At 43.4% G+C, this 17,625-nt stretch overlaps 1 protein-coding gene across 1 annotated transcript in view; it reads left to right on the top strand.

Moving 5' to 3' along the window:
- Positions 1-17,268, top strand: part of LOC310632391 (maestro heat-like repeat-containing protein family member 2B) — a gene marked incomplete at both ends in the record, with an annotated part of 117,473 nt that extends 100,205 nt beyond the window's left edge. Inside the window, one exon of the mRNA XM_083349593.1 lies at positions 16,783-17,268. Coding sequence (XP_083205719.1) covers positions 16,783-17,268 — 486 coding nt within the window. The remainder of the gene's footprint in view (positions 1-16,782) is intronic.
- Positions 17,269-17,625: the final 357 nt, after the last annotated feature.

The raw sequence follows: 17,625 nt of genomic DNA, 5'->3' as shown, positions 1-17,625 counted from the left end.
GAAACTAACATTTTTAATGTATACTTTTAAAAAAAAAAAGCAGGAATCCTTTGAATATACTGGGTTAACATAAAGGTTGTTATTTATATCTGCTGGTGTAAATTTCCCCAGTGTGTAGACTTTTTAAAAAACACTTTTCCACAATGTGATTTAGAATACATTTTGATCCAAGAATGATAAATGAAGAGTCTGTTCTGCTGGATTGCGCTGATCTGCATGGAAGTCTGTGATGGATATTTTTTTCAAAAAAAATATCCCACCTTGAGCTGTGTCATATCCCAACCCATCAAACTGTCTGAATGGAAAGCAAAGGCATCCTGATTTTCCTCCTAAATACCATCAGTCAGTTGGGCTTCAAAACTGCTTACTAGAACTCAGAGGAAGACAGGGAGTGGAGCAGGAATGCTTCCTTCCCATCTGACAATCAAAAACAACACACAGTTGTGTGTTACTTCCAGTTGTGAAGCAAAGGAGGCAAGATTCTCAGGAGGGTCATTTACAATCCTTAGAGATAAATCACAGCTGTTTTGCTGCTGCATCTTTCAGTTATGCATCCTATAGGATCCAACAGGGCTGGAGGGCTTTCAGATCCTATAGGTCCAACAATGCTACCTTATAGGGTAGGTCATGTAGCTGCTGTGTCATATCAACCGCCTTATGGAACACCACCACACACACACCCATATTTATTTTGACCTGTTCCAAACAGTCTTTAAGAAAACCCTGAAGGCCAGCACATTTTACTTCTTTATGTTTTATTTATTTTTAGCATTTTCCTTGTACTGGATATTTTTAAATCTAGTTAGCTGCTCAGAACCCTCTGCGGAGGGGGAGACATATAAATGCGTGAAACAAAATAAATAGAAATGCCAAACTAGCTCTCCTGAAAGGCCATAGGTCTTTCTCCACAGCTGAGTTCAAGGATCATCCACCTGTTCTTAAGTTAATAAAAACTATACCAGTATAATACGTTCCCCTGAGTTCACATATCCCTGTATCATTCCAGTTTTAGTATATGCACTGCATATCTACTACACGTTAAGCAAAGTGACTGGTTAAATCTTCAGTTTTGCTGCCGTTCCATTCTGAATGTCATCAGCCAGGGAGAAGCCATCTACAAATTCCAGTAGTAATGCAATGATGGAGCAGTGATAGGGAGGAGTAAAAAGGGTAATAGTGGAGGAGAGTCCCTAGGGTTCAGAGTAGTGGAGTGGTGCCCATATCAGCCCAAAAAGGCAAATAGGAACCAGGTTGACCATGGGCATCACCCTACATGACCTGGCTCCAGGTTATTTGAGGGACACATCTACCTAATTACGTCTATCTATCTGATCATGCCCAGCAGCAGGGATATGTTGTAGGTTCAATCTGCTAAAGAGCTTCATCTGATGGGACCCTGACAACATGCCTTTTCTGCTGTTTGCTCCTACCCTCCGGAATATCATTCCCCCCCCCCACCCCCAGGTGGGGTTAGCCTCATCCCTGTTACCTTTTTGGAAGGTTCTGAAAATGTGGTTCTTTCAGCAATATGGGGAACCTGCACAATGGTTCTATTGTGTTTAGATGAGTGTTCTCCTACAACCTTATGTTTTATTACCTTATTTATCTTGTTTTTTATTTATTTTTAAAGTGTTTTAATAGTTATGATTTTTAATGATTGATTGCACACTGTCCAGATGAACAGCTATAATAAATAAATAAATAAATAAATAAATAAATAAATAAATAAATAAATAAATAAATATATCACCTGACGGATGGTATAATCTTAGATAAACCATTGTATTCTTTCTTCAAATTTAGACTCAAGCCTACTTTAGACTCAACCTACTATTGGCAATATGGGAATAATAACATAGCTATGTTTAATCAAGATAATACACCATTCTTTGAACTCCCCTAAACAATGACATATATTATTAGTACATTGATTGGTTTTACAGAACTATGTTTATATACAAAAAGAAAGATTTTCTATGCTGGATTAAGCAATTGCTTGCAAGTCCTTGCCTTATAAAAACAGTCGTGTGATTCCTCAGAAACAGAATTTGAACCATTCTTCCCACCTCCCCCTTCACCTCTGAATCAGAGCTCTATTTGTGATCCAGAAGTATTCCTGTGGATATGGAATGTGCATAATTGCATCATAAGGGGTAGTGGATTTAAGTTGGAATACTGCATCCAGTTTTGGTTGCTGCAAAAAAGATGTTGAGACTCTGGAAAAAGTGCAGAGAAGAGCAACAAAGATGATATAGGTGACTGGAGGTTAGAACATAAGAAGAACAGTTGCAGTAATTGGGAATGTCTAGTTCAATGAAAAGAAGGACTAGATGTGACATGATAGCAGTGTTCCAATATCTCAGGGGCTGCCACAAAGAAGAGGGGGTCAACCTATTCTCCAAAGTACCTGAAGGCAGGACAAGAAGCAATGGATGGAAACTAATCAAGGAGAGAACTGATCTAGAAATAAGTAGAAATTTCCTGGCAGAACAATTAATCAGAGGAGCTACTTGTTTTCAGAAGTTGTGAGTGCTCCATGATTGGACACTTTTAAGAAGAGATTGGATAACCACTTTTTAAAAATGGTATAGGGTTTCCTGCTTGAGCAGGGATTTGGACTAGAAGACTTCTAAGATTCTCTCCTTTTTCAATCTGTTCTAAATTTTGGTCAGTGAATGCTGTTTGAAACTAACATTTTTAATGTATACTTTTTTTAAAAAAAAAGCAGGAATCCTTTGAATATACTGGGTTAACATAAAGGTTGTTATTTATATCTGCTGGTGTAAATTTCCCCAGTGTGTAGACTTTTTAAAAAACACTTTTCCACAATGTGATTTAGAATACATTTTGATCCAAGAATGATAAATGAAGAGTCTGTTCTGCTGGATTGCGCTGATCTGCATGGAAGTCTGTGATGGATATTTTTTTCAAAAAAAATATCCCACCTTGAGCTGTGTCATATCCCAACCCATCAAACTGTCTGAATGGAAAGCAAAGGCATCCTGATTTTCCTCCTAAATACCATCAGTCAGTTGGGCTTCAAAACTGCTTACTAGAACTCAGAGGAAGACAGGGAGTGGAGCAGGAATGCTTCCTTCCCATCTGACAATCAAAAACAACACACAGTTGTGTGTTACTTCCAGTTGTGAAGCAAAGGAGGCAAGATTCTCAGGAGGGTCATTTACAATCCTTAGAGATAAATCACAGCTGTTTTGCTGCTGCATCTTTCAGTTATGCATCCTATAGGATCCAACAGGGCTGGAGGGCTTTCAGATCCTATAGGTCCAACAATGCTACCTTATAGGGTAGGTCATGTAGCTGCTGTGTCATATCAACCGCCTTATGGAACACCACCACACACACACCCATATTTATTTTGACCTGTTCCAAACAGTCTTTAAGAAAACCCTGAAGGCCAGCACATTTTACTTCTTTATGTTTTATTTATTTTTAGCATTTTCCTTGTACTGGATATTTTTAAATCTAGTTAGCTGCTCAGAACCCTCTGCGGAGGGGGAGACATATAAATGCGTGAAACAAAATAAATAGAAATGCCAAACTAGCTCTCCTGAAAGGCCATAGGTCTTTCTCCACAGCTGAGTTCAAGGATCATCCACCTGTTCTTAAGTTAATAAAAACTATACCAGTATAATACGTTCCCCTGAGTTCACATATCCCTGTATCATTCCAGTTTTAGTATATGCACTGCATATCTACTACACGTTAAGCAAAGTGACTGGTTAAATCTTCAGTTTTGCTGCCGTTCCATTCTGAATGTCATCAGCCAGGGAGAAGCCATCTACAAATTCCAGTAGTAATGCAATGATGGAGCAGTGATAGGGAGGAGTAAAAAGGGTAATAGTGGAGGAGAGTCCCTAGGGTTCAGAGTAGTGGAGTGGTGCCCATATCAGCCCAAAAAGGCAAATAGGAACCAGGTTGACCATGGGCATCACCCTACATGACCTGGCTCCAGGTTATTTGAGGGACACATCTACCTAATTACGTCTATCTATCTGATCATGCCCAGCAGCAGGGATATGTTGTAGGTTCAATCTGCTAAAGAGCTTCATCTGATGGGACCCTGACAACATGCCTTTTCTGCTGTTTGCTCCTACCCTCCGGAATATCATTCCCCCCCCCACCCCCAGGTGGGGTTAGCCTCATCCCTGTTACCTTTTTGGAAGGTTCTGAAAATGTGGTTCTTTCAGCAATATGGGGAACCTGCACAATGGTTCTATTGTGTTTAGATGAGTGTTCTCCTACAACCTTATGTTTTATTACCTTATTTATCTTGTTTATTTATTTTTAAAGTGTTTTAATAGTTATGATTTTTAATGATTGATTGCACACTGTCCAGATGAACAGCTATAATAAATAAATAAATAAATAAATAAATAAATAAATAAATAAATAAATAAATAAATAAATAAATATATCACCTGACGGATGGTATAATCTTAGATAAACCATTGTATTCTTTCTTCAAATTTAGACTCAAGCCTACTTTAGACTCAACCTACTATTGGCAATATGGGAATAATAACATAGCTATGTTTAATCAAGATAATACACCATTCTTTGAACTCCCCTAAACAATGACATATATTATTAGTACATTGATTGGTTTTACAGAACTATGTTTATATACAAAAAGAAAGATTTTCTATGCTGGATTAAGCAATTGCTTGCAAGTCCTTGCCTTATAAAAACAGTCGTGTGATTCCTCAGAAACAGAATTTGAACCATTCTTCCCACCTCCCCCTTCACCTCTGAATCAGAGCTCTATTTGTGATCCAGAAGTATTCCTGTGGATATGGAATGTGCATAATTGCATCATAAGGGGTAGTGGATTTAAGTTGGAATACTGCATCCAGTTTTGGTTGCTGCAAAAAAGATGTTGAGACTCTGGAAAAAGTGCAGAGAAGAGCAACAAAGATGATATAGGTGACTGGAGGTTAGAACATAAGAAGAACAGTTGCAGTAATTGGGAATGTCTAGTTCAATGAAAAGAAGGACTAGATGTGACATGATAGCAGTGTTCCAATATCTCAGGGGCTGCCACAAAGAAGAGGGGGTCAACCTATTCTCCAAAGTACCTGAAGGCAGGACAAGAAGCAATGGATGGAAACTAATCAAGGAGAGAACTGATCTAGAAATAAGTAGAAATTTCCTGGCAGAACAATTAATCAGAGGAGCTACTTGTTTTCAGAAGTTGTGAGTGCTCCATGATTGGACACTTTTAAGAAGAGATTGGATAACCACTTTTTAAAAATGGTATAGGGTTTCCTGCTTGAGCAGGGATTTGGACTAGAAGACTTCTAAGATTCTCTCCTTTTTCAATCTGTTCTAAATTTTGGTCAGTGAATGCTGTTTGAAACTAACATTTTTAATGTATACTTTTTTAAAAAAAAAAAGCAGGAATCCTTTGAATATACTGGGTTAACATAAAGGTTGTTATTTATATCTGCTGGTGTAAATTTCCCCAGTGTGTAGACTTTTTAAAAAACACTTTTCCACAATGTGATTTAGAATACATTTTGATCCAAGAATGATAAATGAAGAGTCTGTTCTGCTGGATTGCGCTGATCTGCATGGAAGTCTGTGATGGATATTTTTTTCAAAAAAAATATCCCACCTTGAGCTGTGTCATATCCCAACCCATCAAACTGTCTGAATGGAAAGCAAAGGCATCCTGATTTTCCTCCTAAATACCATCAGTCAGTTGGGCTTCAAAACTGCTTACTAGAACTCAGAGGAAGACAGGGAGTGGAGCAGGAATGCTTCCTTCCCATCTGACAATCAAAAACAACACACAGTTGTGTGTTACTTCCAGTTGTGAAGCAAAGGAGGCAAGATTCTCAGGAGGGTCATTTACAATCCTTAGAGATAAATCACAGCTGTTTTGCTGCTGCATCTTTCAGTTATGCATCCTATAGGATCCAACAGGGCTGGAGGGCTTTCAGATCCTATAGGTCCAACAATGCTACCTTATAGGGTAGGTCATGTAGCTGCTGTGTCATATCAACCGCCTTATGGAACACCACCACACACACACCCATATTTATTTTGACCTGTTCCAAACAGTCTTTAAGAAAACCCTGAAGGCCAGCACATTTTACTTCTTTATGTTTTATTTATTTTTAGCATTTTCCTTGTACTGGATATTTTTAAATCTAGTTAGCTGCTCAGAACCCTCTGCGGAGGGGGAGACATATAAATGCGTGAAACAAAATAAATAGAAATGCCAAACTAGCTCTCCTGAAAGGCCATAGGTCTTTCTCCACAGCTGAGTTCAAGGATCATCCACCTGTTCTTAAGTTAATAAAAACTATACCAGTATAATACGTTCCCCTGAGTTCACATATCCCTGTATCATTCCAGTTTTAGTATATGCACTGCATATCTACTACACGTTAAGCAAAGTGACTGGTTAAATCTTCAGTTTTGCTGCCCTTCCATTCTGAATGTCATCAGCCAGGGAGAAGCCATCTACAAATTCCAGTAGTAATGCAATGATGGAGCAGTGATAGGGAGGAGTAAAAAGGGTAATAGTGGAGGAGAGTCCCTAGGGTTCAGAGTAGTGGAGTGGTGCCCATATCAGCCCAAAAAGGCAAATAGGAACCAGGTTGACCATGGGCATCACCCTACATGACCTGGCTCCAGGTTATTTGAGGGACACATCTACCTAATTACGTCTATCTATCTGATCATGCCCAGCAGCAGGGATATGTTGTAGGTTCAATCTGCTAAAGAGCTTCATCTGATGGGACCCTGACAACATGCCTTTTCTGCTGTTTGCTCCTACCCTCCGGAATATCATTCCCCCCCCCACCCCCAGGTGGGGTTAGCCTCATCCCTGTTACCTTTTTGGAAGGTTCTGAAAATGTGGTTCTTTCAGCAATATGGGGAACCTGCACAATGGTTCTATTGTGTTTAGATGAGTGTTCTCCTACAACCTTATGTTTTATTACCTTATTTATCTTGTTTTTTATTTATTTTTAAAGTGTTTTAATAGTTATGATTTTTAATGATTGATTGCACACTGTCCAGATGAACAGCTATAATAAATAAATAAATAAATAAATAAATAAATAAATAAATAAATAAATAAATAAATAAATAAATAAATAAATAAATATATCACCTGACGGATGGTATAATCTTAGATAAACCATTGTATTCTTTCTTCAAATTTAGACTCAAGCCTACTTTAGACTCAACCTACTATTGGCAATATGGGAATAATAACATAGCTATGTTTAATCAAGATAATACACCATTCTTTGAACTCCCCTAAACAATGACATATATTATTAGTACATTGATTGGTTTTACAGAACTATGTTTATATACAAAAAGAAAGATTTTCTATGCTGGATTAAGCAATTGCTTGCAAGTCCTTGCCTTATAAAAACAGTCGTGTGATTCCTCAGAAACAGAATTTGAACCATTCTTCCCACCTCCCCCTTCACCTCTGAATCAGAGCTCTATTTGTGATCCAGAAGTATTCCTGTGGATATGGAATGTGCATAATTGCATCATAAGGGGTAGTGGATTTAAGTTGGAATACTGCATCCAGTTTTGGTTGCTGCAAAAAAGATGTTGAGACTCTGGAAAAAGTGCAGAGAAGAGCAACAAAGATGATATAGGTGACTGGAGGTTAGAACATAAGAAGAACAGTTGCAGTAATTGGGAATGTCTAGTTCAATGAAAAGAAGGACTAGATGTGACATGATAGCAGTGTTCCAATATCTCAGGGGCTGCCACAAAGAAGAGGGGGTCAACCTATTCTCCAAAGTACCTGAAGGCAGGACAAGAAGCAATGGATGGAAACTAATCAAGGAGAGAACTGATCTAGAAATAAGTAGAAATTTCCTGGCAGAACAATTAATCAGAGGAGCTACTTGTTTTCAGAAGTTGTGAGTGCTCCATGATTGGACACTTTTAAGAAGAGATTGGATAACCACTTTTTAAAAATGGTATAGGGTTTCCTGCTTGAGCAGGGATTTGGACTAGAAGACTTCTAAGATTCTCTCCTGGCATTAGGTCAGAACATTTTGAGAGCACTTCATAATTGATTGTTTCTGGTGGCTTGAGAGGCCTCTGGTGTAATATATTGCATTAGAATAGAATAGAGCTGGAAGGGACCTTGGAGGTCTTCTAGTCCAGCCCCCTGCTCAATCAGGAGAACCCATACCATCTCATACAGGTGATTGTCTAGTCTCTTTTTTAAAAAATCTCCAGTGATGGAGTGCCCACAATTTCTGGAGGTAAGCTGTTCCACTGGTTGATTGTCCTCACTATCAGGAAGTTTCTCCTTGCTTCTCTCTTTGATCAGTTTCTAATCATTGTTTCTCGTACTTCCCTCTGGTGCTCTGGTGAACAATGTGACACCCCCCCTCTTCCTTGTGGCAGCCCCTCAGAAACTGGAATGCTGCTACCCATTATATGGGATTCTTTTGCTGATTGCTACTTGCTTTTTTGTACACTGCCCTGAGCTGCATGTCAGATGGGTGGCCACATAAATGGAACAAATAAACAAATAATAAAACCAATTGCCCAAGAAATGGTAGGCTTCCCTTGCCTGGAGGTGTTGAGTCCAGACTAGACAGCCATCTGTTGGGAAAGCTTTAATTTGGATTCCTGAATGGAATAAGGTGTTGGACTAGATAGACTAAATGGTCCTGCCCAATGTATGATTTTATGTTCCATGATCCTAGGTTCTGCATTAAAGGAAATCTCCCAGAGGGATTGTAGCCAGTAGTCCAACCATTTATAAATAAAAGTTCCTCATTCATAATTGAGGAACCAGATGGCTTTCTGTTCTGAATTATTTATATTGTAATGGCAAATGGCTGTGAGATCCCAGTAGGATATCGGTGCCAGAAGGTGCTAGACTCTCTGTAGAAACAGAAAAAGAAAGACGTTCCTTTTCAAGTTACACGCACCCCACATAGGTAAGAATTGTGCAGCAACAGCATTGAAGGAAAGTGAACACCACTCCCTCCCAAGGCTCACGCAATTGCATTTCATTGCTCTTGCAGTTTTAACATCCATGTAAATAAAAGACCTTTTGATGTAAGAATGTCATTTCCTCCCCCCCCCCACACACACACTTTTTACACTGAGGAACACGAGATATTTTGAGCAACCAGAATTAGTGATTCATTTTTCTTTTCCCGGTAAGAAAGAGATAGAAGTTCAAAAAATGCTGAATATATTTGCTTCAGATGCTTTTCAGGATATTAAACCATTTCCCTTATTCCAACCAAATACTGACAATACATACTTTTTGTGTTCTTTTTCAATCTTCCTATGTTTATGCTGCATTAATTCTAATTTTTCCTGATTCTTCCTGATCTCAGGAATAAAGAGGCAATCAATGCAGTGAATTAATGGCCTTTCTAGTGTTACCTATATCACAACATTATATAAGACCAGGGTTTCTCAACCTTGTCCACTTAAAGATTCATAGACTTCAACTCCTAGAATTGCCCAGTCAGTATAGGGAAAAGCAGTATCATTCACTCTCAGCAGTCAGGAAGCAGTGAAGGCCAAGATGAAAGGGCAATTCTGTCCAAAGTTCAGAATACTGATGAGCTGGACATCCAATTAAAAGGCTGAGTTTACCTACCACACTAGACTTGAGGATTCTTGCATATGATCTCCATCATGCAGCCTTAAAGAACACTGTCCCATCCACAGATCACATGGAGGCTGCCTAAATTTGTCCTTCCAGTTTTTAAGTAATGTTTCCCACCTTTTCCAACACAAATGGTGTACAAATGGTCTGTGATGCCTCCTTCAAACTCTTGGTAACTACACTATAAGCAACTGGCATCTGCTGAGTTCCTACTGGATGACTGAGTTTTCCCCTTATATATTAGCTTAGTGGGCTTCTCAAAGACCACCAGACCTGTTATGAAAGACACGATCAGTGATTTTTCAAAATACTGTAGATCAATCTGTTAAAAAAAAGGTCTACCCAATTTATACTAGAAATGTATTGTTGTTCCATCCCAAATGAGTGCATTAAACGTTTTCTGCAACACATCTCAGTGTGGGATATATTTGGAGCTGTATGAAAGTGACAAGAGTTTTAACAGTTCCCCTTTCAGTTCACAGGACAGGAAGATCAGTAAATCTATCAGTAAAAATAGCCTGGCCATTAGTGAGGAGGACAGATGAGTGAAGACGGATGGAGCTCTTGCAAAGTGTTATGTGAGTGTCCTCCCACTCAGTAACACTCAGTTCAGGAACAGGCTTGAGTGACAGGTTGCCAGCATGCAGTGTTTTACTCAACTAAAGCCTCTGACCCAGGCACATGGCCATCCTTACCCAGGCCCACATTGGAAAAATGAATAGTGTTTTTTCCTGTCAGCTGCTGATGGTGGGTGTAAAAGGAAATAAAGCCAGGGATTCTCTTTCTTTTATTCCAAGACTGGAGGAACACATGTTGATTTAGCCATGAGGAAGAATCCTAAGCTAGAAAGAAGTTGGGTGGCTTGTAGTTCAGGGTATAAATAGGAATGCAAGCTATTCTTTCAACATACTGTGTGAAATAGTCCAACATGATGAGTTCTTTAAATATCACACACAATGTGAACATCATAATTTTGTTTTCTTATACTGGTAGTCAGGATTCTTAGTGATAAGGGATGTGGATAATGATACCAGGCAATTGCTACAGTATTAACACTTCATATGAGAAACGGCAGGTGAGACGTCTATTGTACAATTATAGACATGGGAAAAGAGGACGTTGTATTGGAATTAGGAGCAACTTTATGTTCTGGTTCAAACTCATGCTGCTCAGGGATTGTCAACTGTTGTAACGGCTATAGATCCTGAGTTACAAAAAGGATTTTGTTCCTAGCTGTATTGCTTTTTTCTCTTTGAGCATTAGCCAAGTACATGACTGCCTTTAGGGAGTCTGACACCAAGTTTATGATAGGAAAAAGCCATAGATCTGGAAGAATCCTTAAAGAGCCAAATTCCTGCCAACTCAGGAAAACATGCAGCAGCCTCTCTTGTGGACTGATCTTATGTAAAACATATATTCTTATTCTATGCTTGGCTTGGACTTCCGCTAAAGAGAGCGAAATCTGAAGCCTTTAGATTAGTTTCTAGGGTGTTATCTTCCCAGGCATACACTTGAACCCTTATTTGCCATGAAAAGTTGCTATGTTGCATATCTAGTAAAGAACAGTATACAAGAGAATTTAAAAAAACCAAAGCTTAAATCTTGTTTGATCTGCTTATTCTGTTCCAGTTAGCCAAAGAAAAGCAATTATTTTACAGCTTGAACCATTGCAACAGTTAAGAAGAGTTGCATATGTAATACATGTTAATTTCACATATGCTCATTCATAAATCCTGTGTCCAACTACTGCAGTTAGGTGCATTTTTCTAAAAAAAAAACCCAGTAAATTCATATTTCAATTTCTGAATGCATTTGTTTGCAAAAGATGCATATGTATACATTTCCTCACAAAATGTTTCAGACGTATTACATTCTTCAATACACATTTTACATGCCTTAAATATGGTTATGAATTCAGAACTCCATCACAAGCATTTTGAGAATTTCTGCAAATCTCAAGGGTCACTGTGGTCAAATACATACATTAATCCACACATTTATGCAGACTGAATGTGACTTCAAACCTGCTGTTAAATATTGTTTTTAAGAAACAGATTTCCTTCTGGTAGTTGGAGGGAAGGGTGTGAGACAGTTGAAAGCTTCTTGTGGGTGTCTACTACTGCTTGCAGCCTAACTATATTATTTGGGGAAAATTCCCAGGCATTGTGTACTAAGATCCAGGTGGCTGCTGGCTTCCAACCAGTTTAGCTGGTTTGTAAATCAGATTGAAAGAGGCTTGGTCCATTCAATTAGAAGAACTGAAGTGTGCACATAAGCAGGCACAGGTCACACAAAGATATGTTTTGCCTGGAAATATTAGAGAATGGCCACTCCAAATACAGGGAATGGGATGTTAAAATGATTAAGTACTATTTCTACATTAAAATAAATGGGGGGTGGAGTGTTATGCCAAGTATTTTGATCATCTGTGTTAAACATGATTCCTGAGAAATGCAAAGAAAAAAAATCACAGTGGAACAAGTGATGAAGAAGAGTTTCTGAATTATAAGTGTGACATAGCAAATATTCAGATGTTGATAATACTTGGAGTGAACAACACGAAATAGTGGAAGCACCTTTAATCAAAGATCTTGCACAAAGCTTCCTTTGAACATATTACAAAAGAGCAAGAACAAAAATGAGACAAACCTGCTTTGGTAGAAAGGTGATGCTAAACACCTTGGGAATTAACCACATGCAACAGATGGTATCAAACACTTCAGCTGCCCTAATTGGTTTGAGTTAAGCTTGGGAACCACCCAGAGTTGGTTGAAAGATGGGTGGCTATATAAATGTTATAAATAAATAAATAAACCATCTTGGCTCTATATTCTTCACTTTGAGGGGGAGACAGTCTTAGGATTTAAGGAGAAATGGGAGTGCCATTTATATTTACTGACTTCCTGCCTCATTAAATCATTAGCAACCTACCCAGCTTTCAGTAGTTAAGATGGAGGCTGCAATTGCATGATCCAGATAGTCCCTCTTTTTTATATACCTCTGATCAGAAACAAGGTTTATTTGTATGCAATGCAAAGTGTTGCTGGGCTATCAGGTTTCTCACAGTAGAATCCAGTCAATACTGAGTTCCAGCAGGAAAGTTCTCCATTCATGAATCTCCAGAAGGACTTCCTGTTATGGGCTTTCATGGAGCATGAGCTCCACACTCAATGTTATTTTATTTTTATTTATTTTATTTTATTTTATTACATTTATATACCGCCCTTTCCCGGAGGACTCAGGGCGGTTTACAGGGAATTAAAAAACCAAAAATACAAAAGTTAAAACCAGTTTTAAAAAAATTAAATTTATCCCTGTACAAATAAAACCCCAATTAAAATAAATTAATCCTCAGCCTGGGCCAGAGAGCTCGAAGAGCCAGGTCTTCAGGCCCCGGCGGAATGAACGGAGGTCAGGGGCAGTCCTCAGCTCCACTGGCAGCTGGTTCCAGAGGGCAGGCGCCCCCACTGAGAAGGCCCTATCACTGGGTGTTACCCGCCGGCAATCTCTTACCAGTGGGACCCTGAGAAGACCCTCCCTGTGGGAGCGCACTGGACGAAGGGAACTTGATGCTGACAGCAGGTGTTCCCTCAAATACCCCGGACTTTATAGGTAATGACCAGCACCTTGAATTTCACCCGGGCAACCGGAAGCCAATGCAGCTCGCGGAGTAGAGGTGTTACATGGGAGTATCGGGAGACCCCCATTACAACTCTGCACCAGTTGAAGCCTCTGAGTGGTCCTCAAGGGCAGCCCCATGTAGAGAGCGTTGCAGTAGTCCAAACGGGAGGTCACGAGCGCATGAGTAACTGTGCGTAGGGCATCTCGGTCCAGATAGGGACGCAACTGGCGCACCAGGCGAACCTGGGCAAAAGCCCCCCTGGTCACGGTTCCTATGTGGTCTTCAAAATTGAGTCGTGAATCCAGGAGGACGCCCAAGTTGCAAGCCCTATCAACGGGGGTAACACCTCACCCCCCATCGTTAGAGATGGAATAGTCTGGTTGACCCGAGATGCCGATATGCACAGCCACTCAGTCTTGGCGGGATTGAGACGAAGCCTGTTTCTCCCCATCCAGACCTGGACCGCCTCCAGGCACCGGGACATCACGGCGAGGGCATCACTGGGTTGGTTCGGGGTGGAAAGAAAAAGTTGGGTATCATCAGCGTACTGGTGATACCCCACCCCGAAACCATGAATGATCTCGCCCAGCGGCTTCATATAGATGTTGAACAGGAGGGGCGAGAGAACCGACCCCTGAGGAACTCCACAAATGAGAGGCCTTGGGGCGGATCTCTGCCCTCCCGTCAACACCGACTGCAAGCGGCCCAGGAGATAGGAGGAGAACCACCGTAAAACGGTGCCTCCCACTCCCAACCCCCTGAGACGCCACAGCAGGATACCATGGTCGATGGTATCGAAAGCCGCTGAGAGATCTAATAGGACCAGGACAGAGGAGCAACCCCTGTCCCTAGCCCTCCAGAGATCATTCACCAGCGCGACCAATGCCGTCTCCTTGCTGTGTCCGGGTCTGAAACCCGATTGGTATGGGTCCAGATAATCAGTTTCCTCCAGGAACAGAGGAAGCTGATGCGCCACCACACTCTCAACAACCTTCGCCAAAAAGCGAAGGTTGGAGACTGGACGATAGTTATTTAAAACACCCGGGTCCAAAGCAGGCTTCTTGAGGAGGGGTCTCACCACCGCCTCCTTCAAGGCGGCAGGGAAGACACCCTCCTTCAAAGAAGCAGTTATTACTGCATGGAACCAGCCTCGTGTCCCCTCCCAGGCCGCATAAGCTAGCCAGGAGGGGCACGGATCCAACAAACAGGTGGTGGTGCTCAGCCTCCCCATGATCCTGTCCACATCATCAGGGGAAACAGGGTCGAACTCAGTCCAGATAACATGCTCAAGACTGTCCGATTCCTCCACATCAGACTCTGCCCAGTCAGAGTCCAGACCGGTCCAGATCTGAGCGATTTTGTCCGCCAGATGATGACTAAACTCCTCGGCTCATCCCCGCAAGGGATCCTCCCTCACCTCCTGGTTAAGGAGGGAGCGAGTTACCCTAAACAGGGCGGCCGGGCGATTATCTGCGGATGCGATAAGGGCAGCAAAGTAGTTAGACTTTGCTGTCCTTATCGCCGCAAGATAAGACCTTATAAAGTTTCTTAACTGCAATCGGTCAGATTCGGATCGGCTGGACCTCCAACCGCTCTCTAGACCTCGTCTCCGACACTTCATCTCCCGGAGCTCCACAGAGAACCATGGGGCCCAACGGGATCTGCGCCGGGTCAGAGGTCGCAAGGGTACAACGCAGTCAAGTGCCCCGGCGGCTGCCGTTTCCCAGGCATCCACCAGAGCATCGACTGGGCTGTGGGTAAGGGTGATGGGTATAGGCCCAAACGCCCTCTGGAACCGTTCCGGGTCCATTAGGTGCCTGGGGCGGAACCACCTGGTCGGTTCCGCAGCCCAGTGGCGGGGGGCGGCATAACGGAAAACCAGCCACAGGAGGTAATGATCTGACCATGACAGGGGGGTGATGGTTGGTAAACCCCCTCCCAGATCATCCAACCATTGTCCAGATAGGAACACCAGGTCGAGAGTATGATCCCCCGCATGAGTCAGGCCCTCAATAACATGGGTCAGGCCCATGACCGTCATGGAGGCCATGAACTCCCGAGCTAACTCAGATGACCCTCCCAGGGACGGCAGGTTGAAGTCACCCAGGACTATAAGCCTGGGGAACTCCACCGCCAGCCCTGAGAGAGTGTCGAGCAGCTCGGGCAGGGCTGTTGCCACACAGCCGGGTGCCAGGTATGTGAGCAACAAGCCCATCTGAGCCCGAGGACCACATCTCAAGAGGAGGGATTCACTCCCGGCCATCTGGACAATGGTGGCCTCCCGCGGACACAGAGTCTCCCGAACAACCACTGCCACCCCACCACCCCTGCCCTGAGCCCGTGGCTGGTGTAGCACCTGGAAACCTGGAGGGCATAACTCGGTCAGAGGCACCCCTCCCTCCGAACCCAACCAAGTCTCCGTAATGCACACTAGATCCGCACATTCCTCCTCGATCAGATCATGAATGAGGGGAGCTTTGTTAACGATGGATCTAGCGTTAAAATAGACCAGCCTGAGCTCAGGGACCTGATCACCCTCATCCCCGGGTAAGAGGGTGCTAACCGGAGGGTTGGAGCGCGCCACCGCTCGGAGATAGCGGGGGCGCAATCCCGGGTGTTGATATGGCCCTCCGTGCAAGCACCTGCTACCATTCCCTATCATCGTGGGGATTTGAAGCCCCACCCCAACATTCACAGAACCAGCAGCCACCTCCCCTGACCCTGTCCCGTCAGGACCCCTAACAGGCCCAGACTGAGTGCCGGTTAAAGATTCCCTCCCCACCCTCCTACCCCTCCCCCTCCCTAATATTTTAAAATAACCGGCTAAAAATTTTATCAGGGGCCTCTTAGCACATCTCAACTCGAGGCCCCTATCTAGGCCCAGCCACCTCTCAGAGTCCCAACACTTGGGCTCGTCATTAAGGGGAGTGTGGAAACAGGCGGTAGGTCACGCCCAGGAGGGAGAAACCCCCCTGAGGGCATACAGTTCAGCTTCGGAGTAACGGAAGCAAACCATGCAGCGCTAGAATAATCACATAGGGCAGGTGTTACAGATATGTCCAAAGGGTAGTTTGATGATATTGTTATAGATGAGAAAAGAAGTCCAGAAGGCATGTCTCTCAATCCACAAGACCATCTCAGCTCTCACCTGCGATGGCAATCAAAAGGGAAGCCTCAGCTGTCCTCTCACTCCGGCTGAGGGGTCCAATCTGGAGTGGAGAGAAAAGGGAGTCCTGGGCCAAGCCCACCCCAACTGGTCTCTCACACCAGTGAGGTGGTCAGTGACCAGTCCAAAACCATCCTCCCACCACGGTCAAGTCCCAGCCAAACTGGACTGTCAATAGGGGGGTCTTGATTCCAGCCGGGCATGGAGATAGCCATGATGCCTTCCTGCCAGCACAAAAAGCAAAAAAGCAGGCAAGCCAGGCCTCTGCCGATCTTCGCATCGCCGGCCAATGCCACCAGTCTGGGGGGGGGAGGGCAAAAATATTCTCTCCCCCAAACGCCCGCCCACCAGTTCAAACGGTATTCCAGTGGCGGAGAAAGGCATTCCCGGCAGCTGTCTCGAGTCCGGGCATTCACCAGCATGTCCGCCGAGGCCGATGTCCAGGCCCACAGTCCACTGCCGCCATCCAGGAGGAGAGGGAGGCTCCGCGCCGCCAAAGACGGCGCCTGCCAGCTGATAGTCCTAATCGAATCTCCAGCCGGTGGGATCGTCGCCACTGCCCCTCCGAACGAGCAGAGGGTATCCACGACGAACGGGCAAGAAAAGAAAGGCAAGCAAGGACGCCCAGAGCCTTCACAGCATTGCAGCATTGCTCGGCAGGTCGGCAGGCCGGCGATTTCCAAAACGCCGCTATTCGGAGGGGGGGACTCAGCGCCGCCGAGAACAGCACCTAGCAGCTGTTTCTGCATCCCCCAGTCCCCGGAGTCGCCCCATCGTACCGTGCCGCGGGTGGGCCTCCCTGAACTGACCCATTTGGAGCCCTTGTGGAGCGCCTGAAGCTCAAACTGCGACCACCGCCATCTTGGGCAGGGAAAAAAAATGTTGCAATGCATTAAGACAGAAGTCCCCAATCTTTTGGGAACCAGGGACTGGTTCCATGGAGAAAGGTTTTTCCACAGACCGGAGGGTGTGTGGTTTTGTGTGCTACCTGCAATCCACGGATGGGGTTTTGCTTGTTTGTGTGGCCTGGTTGCTGGCATGCTGCGGCCTGGTACCAGTCCATGGACTGGGGGTTGGGGACCCCTGCATTAAGAGACATTCTGTGGAATGAGGTGCACATGAATTTAGAAACATAGAAAACTGACAGCAGAAAAAGACCTAATGGTCCATCAAGACTGTCCTTTGAGATTTTTT

This window comes from Vipera ursinii (genome assembly GCF_947247035.1).
Source record: "Vipera ursinii genome assembly, chromosome: 1".
In the NCBI taxonomy this organism is placed as follows: domain Eukaryota; kingdom Metazoa; phylum Chordata; class Lepidosauria; order Squamata; family Viperidae; genus Vipera; species Vipera ursinii.
This window is presented reverse-complemented; position numbering and strand designations above follow the sequence as displayed.